The sequence below is a fragment of the Nyctereutes procyonoides genome, unplaced genomic scaffold (assembly GCF_905146905.1).
Source record: "Nyctereutes procyonoides isolate TBG_1078 unplaced genomic scaffold, NYPRO_anot_genome, whole genome shotgun sequence".
NCBI classification, from domain to species: domain Eukaryota; kingdom Metazoa; phylum Chordata; class Mammalia; order Carnivora; family Canidae; genus Nyctereutes; species Nyctereutes procyonoides.
The window spans coordinates 32,122,068-32,133,557 of NW_026575043.1; the positions used below are offsets into that span (position 1 = coordinate 32,122,068).

The 11,490-nt window shown below is 40.9% G+C and overlaps 1 protein-coding gene and 1 pseudogene across 1 annotated transcript; both read right to left on the reverse strand.

The window, feature by feature from the left end:
• Positions 1-535: 535 nt before the first annotated feature.
• On the reverse strand, positions 536-1,767 carry LOC129508236 (zinc transporter 6-like; annotated as a pseudogene).
• Positions 1,768-9,491: 7,724 nt separating this feature from the next.
• Positions 9,492-10,674, reverse strand: LOC129508237 (40S ribosomal protein S2-like). Its single transcript, XM_055323249.1, has 3 exons — positions 10,473-10,674; positions 10,130-10,170; positions 9,492-10,050 (listed from the first exon to the last, which is right to left on the reverse strand). The coding sequence occupies exons 1-3, from the start codon at positions 10,672-10,674 to the stop codon at positions 9,532-9,534; spliced, it is 762 nt and encodes a 253-aa protein (XP_055179224.1). The 3' UTR covers positions 9,492-9,531.
• Between the last annotated feature and the right edge of the window lie 816 nt (positions 10,675-11,490).

An 11,490-nucleotide genomic window follows, 5' to 3' on the forward strand; every position in this document is an offset into this window, starting at 1 on the left:
TTCTCCCTCTGCCTGTGTCTCTGCCTCTCTCTCACTCTGTGTCTCATGAATAAATAAATAAAATCTTAAAAAAAAATTCTGGTAAAAATTGTTGGTCTTCTTTTGCAAGACATAAAAGAGACCTTTACTTTTAGAATGAACATGTTTTCCCTTTCCTAAAGTGTTTATTATTTAAGAAGCATGTTTATAAATTTCACTGAAATTATATTTTTAATAACATGACAGATCTGCTCCCTCAAGTAGTTCTCTTATCTAGATAGTATCTATCACACTGCAGTCAACTACAAAATCAAAAATACTAAAATTCAAATTTAGAATTTCTCTTCCTAAGGGGAGCCTATTTGAACTCTATAATATTTAGAAATTTCTCACAGCCACAAATACATTCTTCAAAAATATAGTTTCATCAGTTTCATGTAATGTGGACAAACCCATTCTCTACCATTTTGAGTAAATGATTGAACAGTCAATGCAGTTGGATTACTAAATAAATTGAAAGTCAAGGAGTCAATATTTCTCATAAAAATAAATTAAATTACGGTACATCATAGTCTCCATTGTTAGTTCCAGATCTACTTGGCACATTTTAAAACCAGTCCTGAATCCTGCAATTCCAAGTCTTTGATTAAGCCTGCTACCATAAGGTGTGTGTCCATTATTATGACCCAAGCCATAAAGTCTTGGGGGTTTTAGAAGAATAACAGGGCTCACAGTTTTTCCGGGGGTGTTAAACGAACATTCTGGAATACTGGGTTTAGCTGGAGTCAACGTGATGGGATTTGAATCATCAGTACCCTTTAAAGGAGGCATTGGAATTATGCGAGGACATTGGCTGTGACAGGCCCAGACAGGAAGGCAGATCTAATCCAATCACCCCTGAGAATCTGCACAGAGTAGACATTATCGTGTACAGCCTGTTGGTCACATGGGCAAGGACCATGTGTTCATTTGCATCTTGTCAAATTCTTCCCTATGCCCTAATCTAGCCAATGAGCCACAACCTAGGGATGAAACATGCTCCTTTTGAACTTCTAAAGCTCCACCCAAGGTAGACAGCTCTCTGATAAGCCCGTCCAACTGACCAATAGCACGGGTGGTGTTCGGTCTGGTGTAATGCTTGCACACTGCACACGCTCATGCGATCCACGGTGCCAGATGTCACCAGAGCTGTGACCATGGCAGCAGCACTGTCTACAGCGAACTAGTTATTAATTTCAATTAGCATATATGTAACACAAAGAGCAAATGCCCCAGCAAGATGAGTCACAATATATAGATGCATTCAGGGAAAGAAGACACTAAGTCCTAGAATAATTCCACAAGCTTCTACTAAGAACCCCAACATGCTCTTGAAGCCAACTCGTCCTAGTGGCTTCGGAGCCACAAGAGAAACGTTTATTCCACATAAGCATCAAGAATTAGTTAAAAGAAAGAGGCATAGACGTACCAATGAATAATCTTCCCGTGTGCATCTCAGGCCGCTCTATAAAGCCTTCTTAAACACTAAAGAGAGCTCCCAGGAGAGGTACACCAGGGCTGTGGAAACAAATACAGCCCAGGCTTCTAATCTTTCAAATCCGAGTAGACAGGGTTGGGTTTCCTCATCACTACCCAGTAACTTGCCAAACATGTCATTAAACTGAAAAGATCAAGTGGTCAAGTAAGGACGGCAGGTAAAGCTATACTGTTGGTGGAACTGAGCCCCGTGAGCAGGACGTCAGGACTTACTGGGTTTACTGCACCAAAGAGCGACACCTTCCAGGTCCTTCGGTCTGTCAGTGGCTACAAGTCTAAATTCCTATAATAACTTGCAAAAAAAAAAAAAGATGATTGTGGTTATCCAAAGAGATGAATTGTTCACATGATAAGGAACAGCATAGCTCCTGCCAGAAGATGCTCCGTGAGCTGGTTTTCCCTCAAATGATTGTTCCAACCTTTAACGGTAAGCAGTATTTTTGTGGTATTTTGTTAAAAAGTGGATGGAATTAAGACCTAGAATAGATCAGATTTGGGAATCTCCTCTCCATTGTGCTAACGCAGGACACCCACTGTGGATCAAAGATGTGGAAAGGATATGTGTTCACAGACTCAACAACTATGCTAAATCCTAAGTGAAAATCACCTTTAATGTAGGAAATCATAACATGTGCTATTATGATGAAGCTCAAGACAAAGAATGACATGATAGAAAAAAATTCTGTACATTTCCAGAAAGTAAATGTGTTAGGCAAATGGTATCATATGCAAAATACAGTGACTCAAGAAAGGTTATAGGCTATGTGATATTTGACAGCTTATAAGCAATTTTTTTCTATAACGTAGAATTTTCCTAAACTCACATGACCTTAAGATAAACATTTCCTTTTGTTTTTTAAATTTATTTGAGATAGAGAGACAGAGATAGTGAGGGAGACCTCAAATGGGGAGGAGAGGGAGAAGCAGGATGCAGGACTCAATGCCAGGAGCATGGGATCATGACCTGAACTGAAGGCAGACGCTTCCCTGACTGAGCCACCCAGGTGCCCTAAGGCAAGTATTTTCAATTAAACTATTTAAAGGTCCATATTTGATAATGATGCAATGATTTAAATTAAAAATTATTTTTGGGGGCAGCCCGGGTGGCTCTGTGGTTTAGCGCCACCTTCGGCCCAGGGCTTTATCCTGGAGACCCGGGATCGAGTCCCATGTTAGGCTCCCTGCATGGGGCCTGCTTCTCCCTCTGCCTGTGTCTCTGCCTCTGTGTGTGTGTGTGTGTGTGTGTGTGTGTGTGTGTGTCACACACGAATAAATAAATAAAATCTTTTAAAAAATAAATAAATAAAAAATAAAAAATATTTTTTGGGTCGCGAGGGGCCCTAGTCATTCCCCTTGAGTTCCATAACCTTGAGCCCTAACCTTTCTTCAGATACATTCTTTTACTAAAAGCTCTTAATAAACTTCATCTTATTTCTAACTCAACGTCAGAGAATTAAAATGTTTGTATCGGAATGTGATTATTAATCCCAGTGTAATTAAAAGATATATATGGAACCACTTAATAGAACAAGGGGTGTAGATGGAGAAGAATCTAAGAACTAGATTCTCTACCTGAAAGTTCTCTACCTGAACAGAAAACTGTTTTTTTCTGATCTCTCTGCTAATTCAATCCATGGCCCCCAGAACGGAACTGTGGGTGCTCTATTTCATTCTGTCTTTAATGAACCTGAACTGAGCAATTGGAACAGATAGCCACTTATTCACAAACGCCGTCTAGTTCTAATTCTTGGCCAAATAAGCTCTCAGAAAGATGATTTAAAAAAGAATCTGAGCACCCATATATATGACAAAGGTATTTTGGCTTATGAGGAATGAACATAGCTTCTGTCCTGGCAAGATCTGTTGTTAAAAGATGAAAATCAGCATCATCCTTACAGGAAATAATTCCTTACCCCCTCTGTCTGAAGCACAGTCACAAATCATTTCAAAGTCCTCGCTCCCAGTGGCGATGCTCACAGTCTCCTGGGCTTTCTACTTTATTGGGATTTGAAAGAAAAAAAAATCAATGAGATAATTTTGTTAAGAATAAAAACATGAGCCTCTTGGACTTGGGGAGGAGCAGATGACACCGGAGCCCATCAGTATTTTCCATGTGGTTCCCGCTGGTACAGTGGTTCAAGAATGTTAAAAAACAAATCCCCCAAAACCAGGGATGAGAGATATTGGCTAATCAGAGCAGAAAGGTTATATCCAGACAGCACCTACACCACTCCACACCTGCTCAAGCCCTGCAGCTTAGTGCAGTAGGGTTTGGGGGAAGCTCCTGAAAACACCAATAGATCCGTGTCCCCATGACATAGCGAGGACGGGTGAGGAGCACGAAGGAAAGCCCACGTGTCATGGACCCAAACAAATGTAGGTTCAGTTGTCCACTCTGCCAGTGGTCAGCTCTATGACCTTGGGCAAGCGAGGTGCCCCTTTTAACCTCAGTCTTGCCATCTGAACAATGAGGCTAACAGCACCTACTTTGTAGGGTCCCGATTAGGGGTGGTGAGCCCGTGGAGGAGAAGTCAGACTCCCTGGATTCGAGTCTGGGCTCAGCTACACACCCGCTGCACAGCCTGCCTGGGTGATGTGTGTTCTCGGAGCTTCAGCAGTTCTGCTGAAAACTGCAGATCATTCTATTGGTTCTATCTTCATCATTGTTCAATTTTCAAATCCAGGGGAGATTCATGAATGGGAGAAAAAGACTTTTCAGGCTAATATTAAGTATGGCAGAGAAGTAGTCTTTAAAGGCCTTTTGGGATCCCTGGGTGGCGCAGCAGTTTAGCGCCTGCCTTTGGCCCAGGGCGCGATCCTGGAGACCCGGGATCGAATCCCACATCAGGCTCCCGGTGCATGGAGCCTGCTTCTCCCTCGCCTATGTCTGTCTCTCTCTCTCTCTCTGTGACTATCATAAATAAATAAATAAATAAAATTTAAAAAAAAATAAAAAAAATAAAGGCCTTTTTACTTCCAAAGAACCCTCCAGACTCTTTAGAACAAAAAAAAAAAAAAAAATGCATGGAAAAAAAAAGCATGTATTTACATCATATTCTTTACTTTGAAAAGGTTTAATATTTGTTCGTGAAAAGGTCTAATTAACCTTAAAAAGTTTAATGCTTACTGAGATCAATTATCTTCACTTATATCAGCTAAATTAATAAAAGTGAGATTAAAAGGGTATTTGTATAATATTTGTCTTGAAATCTCTCATTCTGTACTAAGTCATTTTGTTCCATCTAAAGAGAGAGATTTTTTTATAAATTTATTTTTTATTGGTGTTCAATTTGCCAACATATAGAATAACACCCAGTGCTCATCCCATCAAGTGCCCCCTAAAGAGAGAGATTTTAGTAAGGTAGTATTTTCCACCGAGAATGACTTTTTAAAATAATAATCTTGTCTGATTGTGAAGCCTCTTGGGTTTATCCTTTAGATTTCAAGCAAAGTAACCCGCCCGGGTTTCTATATTAACTGCAATACATGCCCCAAAAAAGCCCTTTATAATGAGGTATTATTCATAGATGCTTTTAAACAATCGCTAAATCTGACTCCTTAAACAAGTATCTAAAGAGAAAACAGTCATTATGTTATTTCAGAGGAACCTCAGAAGGCATGTTAGGACTGGTGGGGTTTCTTGAACATAATACAAGTTCTTTGACATTGAACCAAGAGCTAAAAAATACTGCATTTTAAAAAAAGAAAGCTATCTGAGGTTATGATGCACTTGATTTACACCAGGAATGTTTTTTTAAAAATTTTTTTAAAGATTTTATTTATTCATTCATGAGAGACACAGAGAGAGAGGGAGAGGCAGAGACACAGGCAGAGGGAGAAGCAGGCTCCCCACAGGGAGTATGATGATTGAGGACCCCGGGATCATGACCTGAGCCAAAGGCAGATGCTCAACCACCGAGTCACCCAGGGGTCCCTATACCAGGAGTGTTTAAAATATTCATAAAAGAATGATGAGCTGCTCAGTAGGTATTTTTTTCCCCTGGGGTGAGGAGAGCTCTCTGCAATACAAATTTGAGCTGAAGAAAACCAAATATTCAAAAAGCTACGGAGGTTAAACAAGTTTGGTTAATTCAGCTTTACAAGAAAATCCATGTCAGATGTGCTCAATTGCTTGTGTCGCTCTTCGTTAACATGGCACGGGCTTTGCAACAGGTGGAGTCATCACTCCTGCTTCCGTTCACCCAACATGTACTGAACACCTGTTAGCTCTCTGTTTCTAGGCCCCCACCCAGTTCCCGAAGGAAAGCAAGCATACAAAGTTACTCATCTCTGGAGGATCACATTCTAGAAGTGAGGGGAAATCAATGAACGTGTGCTTATGTTAGGTGGGGGTGTCTGCTAGAGGGAAAACCAAGGAGTGGAGCAGACGGCGAAACCAGTGGTGGGAACAGGCGAGGTAGCAGCCCAAAACTAAATTAATTTTAACTTTAAAGCAGCATCTGAAGTTCGTAGCGACCAGAGCCAGTGTCTGAAGCATGCAACCGTGTGTCCCAGAAGCTGATTACAGACTCCAAATTTGTCAGTGACTGGACACCCGGGAGACCTCAAAAAAAACCAAAAAACAAAACAAAAAAAACAAAAACAAAACAACACAAAAACAATGACAATGCCCAAAACAGAAGTTGTTTGTTGAAAACATATTGAAAATCTAGATGCCACATTAGACATTTTATGTATATTATTTTTTTTGTTATGGCATTTTTGGGATTTATTTTAGGTTTTTCCATTTCAGAGATTAATAGATGAAATACAGCCACGTCTAACTTGCAACTCCCACCACCGAGAAGTGGAACTTATGTCACTGCACCTTGAATCTGGTTTTTGTTAGGAGATGGCGGGAGAAGTAACATCGTGGGAGTCCTAAGGCCTGACTTCAATAGAACCTCAGTTTCTGCCTTCGTGCTCTTGGGACCTTGAGGGGGCCATGCAGTGAGGGAGCTTGCAGCGGAAGGCCACCCACAGGAAGGCTCCAGAAGATTCAGCTGTCCCAGGGGTGCTTGGGCTCAGGCAAGCAAGCAATTTCTGAGCAAATCTGAGTGAGATTGGCAGAAAAACCTCCCAGGTAACCACACAGTCCATAGATAGAGTAAGCCTTTGTTGTCAGAAGCCTCTAAGCTTTGGGGCAGTGTTTTATGCTGGATGAGAAAACTGTGGCCTAGGCAGAGAAAGCAAAGCCGACTGTGTTCAGAAGCTCAGGGCAAGAAGGTACAGAGGCAGGACTGCAGGTCTCGTCTGTCTGTCTAAAGCCACCCACCTTTGTAGCACTGCATTTCCCATTTTCCTGCAAATCCATTTTTTTTATCATGGAAAAAAATGATGTTAAGGTAATGCATACATGTCTACCATACTCAAAATTTCTATGATTCTGTGAATCTATGAGCACTTAGGTACGTACATTCCCCTCCTGAGCCCCTTCCTCAAATAATCACACCATCCTGGCAATTTCCAGGAAAAAAAAAAATGTTCTTATGTCACTAAATAAAATTCCAGCTACACCTGGAATTTTAGAAGCTATCTAACTGAAGACAAATTCCTCTATTTCCAATATGAAAAAAGAAAAGAAAAGAAAGAGAAAGAAAGAAAGAAAGAAAGAAAGAAAGAAAGAAAGAGAAAGGAAAGGAAAAAAGCAAAGAAAAGACAAAAAGAAAAGGAAAAGAAAGAAAAGAAAAGAAAAAAAGAAAAGAAAGAAAAGAAAAGAAAAGAAAAAAGAAAAGAAAGAAAAGAAAAGAAAGAAAAGAAAAGAAAAAAGGCAGGGGAAATTATAATAGCCACCCAATATAGCTATGAGGAGATGGACTAAGGGGTAGGAAATGCCTTAGTGCGTGCATAGGATGACATTCGGTGCAGTGGGGCACTGCATGGTCCTTGCATCTGTGTACATACGTATATAGTCTTAAGTGATTCATCCCAAGTAATACCCTCTGGTCACAAGGCACCGAGATTAAAGACAGTCCCAAATCATTGGATGGTCCTTTCATTGAGGTCCAAGGTTTAGGTTTTCTCTCCTTGTATGTCTTGGAATTCTATGTCACCATGTAAGAAATCTCACTTTTCTGAGACTACCAGGCTGTGGAGGAGGTCCAGTTAGTCACATGAAGGAGCCCCCTCAGTGCAGCCATCTCGATCCAGGTGACAAAGGTACACCAGCTAGAGCTGCCAGGGCACATGGGGCCTAGAGACAGTAGCCTACTTCCACCCACCAAGCCCCAAATCATTAACGATGTCACATTGTTCTTTTGTGGCAGCTTATTGTGTTGAAATAGATAATCAGGACACACGCGCTTCTAATTCAAGACAAAAATCCTTAAAATTTCTGTCACAGTTAATAACTTCATGGCTGCTTGGAACAGATCTGTCTCCATTTCCCACCTGCCCTCCCACCAGCCGACCGACACACACACCCTCCCCTACCTACAAATCTCAAGCCACACAAACACAGAAAATTGTATTAAGTTGCCCCCAAACTATGAATCTATAGTTAGAAGCGTATTGTGAAGTGGAGGATAAAATATACTAAAAATGACGGCAAACACAAATTTGACTCTTAAACTCGATCATGGGGAAAAAAAAAAAAAACTCGATCATGAAACTTAACAACCACCATGAAAAGGAAACCACCATGAAAAAAGGAAAGTTAATAGACTATATATCTCTTGTTACTGAAAGGGAAGAAACATTACTTACTATTCCAGGTATACAATGTTTTCCTGGAAACAAAGGAAAATTCTTTCGATGGTTCATTCTACCTGGACCACTTGATAATATATATATAGAAAAATGTCAGACGTTAATAAGAACTCACAGTTTTTACATCAAAATCAAAAACCATATAAAAGTTCAATGTAAACTCATAAATACCATTAAAAAAAAACAGAAAGTGTTAAACTTTTTGTTCCCCAAACTATATAGAAAGGAGTAGTTTCCTTAATATTAGGAAGGTGCGTATAAATAAATTAGAAAAAAAAGAGAAAAAAGAGAAAAAAGAGAAAATTAGAAATTGGGATAATGACATGAACAGGCAGTTTATAGGGGAAAAAATGAAATGGCTTTGAAATATATGAAAATACAGTCTACTAGCTATTAGTGAATGCAACTTAAAATAAAAAAAAGAAGATCTGGTATTCTCAGATCTCTGATGAAGATAAATTAGATTTGATGGCACAGCGCATGCTGGCAGAGATAGAGGTACCATCCCTCTCATGCCACCATGGATTGTCGTCTCCACTGCTCGTTGGGGGGCATTTCTGCAAATTCTCCACCCTACATAACTGCACGCATTTGCAAATATTTCCGAAAATATGGTCATTAAATCACAATAGATATTGTAGTCTAAACACGGAGAGTCTGTTAATGATTGGTAAAATATTGACCCTCAAATATTGAAATTTTACACAATGTTTAATAGATCTAAGTATATACTCAAACACAGAGAACTCTAATATTTATTCTTAGGAGCATAAAGCAAAGTACAAGTCAGTATGCTTTTTACTTTCTCACTCAAAAAGGGGGAATGGGATGTGTATATATGCACATATGTGTGCAGACACGTGCGTGGAATATTTTTTGAAAGATCCACAGAAACTATCAATAAACTGAGGACTACAACAGGGATATAAAATGGGCAACAGCCTCATTTTTATATAACTTTTTTTTTTTTACTATATATTTAGACTTGCATTTTTTTATCATGTGCCATTACTTCTAAAATTAGCGGGGTGGAGAGAAGGTCAATGATTTCCCAAAGGCTTTCAAATAACGTGCAAGAAAATAACTAATATACAATGCAGGATTTTGGGTGCAGGTTATGTAGTTACATTCCAGAGAACCCGAGTCCCCCAAAGTTTACGTGGCACCGCTGCAGAATCTGATGGGGGGGGGCGAGTGGTCGAAATTATACTTCTCACCCCCACTTCAATCAAAGCACCTGCTTTTACCTGTTTTTGTTTTTGTTTTTTTTAACAAGCTTTAATTCACTTTTATTTTTCTTGTATAAAACTATGTGGTAGCCACAGCTGGAGCCGGGGTCCTCTGCACGGAGACTGTGGTGTGGGTCTTTACAAGATGGTCAGTGAATTCCTGATAGGGAGACTTGGTGAACACAGTCTCTTTCCAGAGATCAGGGGTGAGATAGCTGTAGGTCTTGGAGATTGCATCAAAAGTAGCCTTGGCAAAGTTCCCCAGGGTGGCAGTGCGGCCCCTGGCCGAAGTGTAGCAGTCGTCAATACCAGCCATCATCAGTAGCTTCTTAGGCACTGGGGCTGAGACAATGCCAGTGCCTCTGGGGGCAGGGAGATGCACCAGCACAGAACCACAGCGACCAGTCACCTTGCATGGGACAGTGTGGGGCTTGCCGATCTTGTTCCCCCAGTAGCCTCGTCGCACGGGGACGATGGAAAGCTTGGCCAGGATGATGGCCCCATGGATGGCGGTGGCTACCTCCTTGGAGCCCTTGACGCCCAGACCTATGTGTCCATTGTAATCTCCGATGGCAACAAATGCCTTGAACCTGGTCCGCTAGCCATGGACGAGGAGAGGTGCCCTCACTCGCCCTGTGCTGACCAAGGAGCAGCTGGACAACCAGTTGGATGCATACATGTCGAAAACAAAAGGACACCTGGATGCCGAGTTGGATGCCTACACGGCACAAACAGATCCAGAAACCAATGATTGAAACCCGTCCACCCTACTGTGAGAGACTCTTATTCAAAAGTCACCACATCTGTAAATAACCCTGAGATGACAGATGGAGAAGAAACCTGATCAATGCTGGAAGGACCTATCACAATAGGCTATGGACTTATTTGCCACCAGTTTGTGCATTTAGTGTGTTCCTTTTATTTTTTTTTTTTTTTTTTGATACTGTGTTGTATGAAACCTTTCTTTCCTCTGGGGAAAAAAAAAAAAAAGAAAGAAAGAAAAAAAAAAAAAAACATTACAAGCACTGCACTTGCCAGTGCACTGATTGAGAATCACTGAGAATTCCACTTCATCTCCAGCCTGTAGCTCAATGCAATCTTGAACTTCTTTCACATGGAAAAAGAGCTTCTTGCTATCTCCTACTTCATAAATAATGAAGCCAAACTGGTCCTTCACACACTCCACTGTGGCTCTACGCAGGGGTGTGATGTTGTAGGCCATAGTCTGTGCATTCTGGCCCAGGACACACAACTGGAACTTGACACTCTCTCCTTTCTGTAGGCAATCCCCTTTGTTGGGGATTACGTGGCAGCCACAGAAAATGCTTTGTTTGAATGGGGAAAATCTACTGTTAGACAAGTTTGAGAATTCTTGACATATGGGAATTCACTAACAACATATCCCCCAGCTGTCAACTAGGATACAGGAGACAGCTGGCTAGTTTGATTTTAGCCTACATCACTCCGTGATACTTGAAGGACTCTTATAAACATATGCAGCTGCCACAAGCCATAAAGTCTCCTACTGACCTGTCTTGTTGGAGCACATTCGATTATGGGCAGTATCTATAAAAAGCATTTGCAATTTATTTGCCAAATTTCCAAACAGGAGAAAGACTCCCAAACACGAAAATACGTGTTCTGTATTTAATTCTGTACGGTTTCCAGTTTAATGTAACAGAATCATTCCTCTCCAGCCTTGATAACTTTGTCACATTTCCTGAGGAACCAGTTGTTGGAATCTTTGACTTCATAGACGAGAATGCGACGTTTTCCTTAATAAAACGTTTTCATATGCCAAGTTTTGGCTTAGTTACTATTGGTCTTTGCTTGCCTTGCATTCCTTTTCTGACTGCACTAAACAGGTCTTCTTTCTTAGGTCATTTATGGGTATTATCTGAAATGCCTTGGTCCAAGATGCCTGGGTTGAACATCTGCCTTTGGCTCAGGTCATGATCCTGGGGGTCCTGGGATCGAGTCCCACATCGGGCCTCTCCACAGGGAGCCTGCCTCTCCTTCCGCCTGGGTCTCGGCCTCA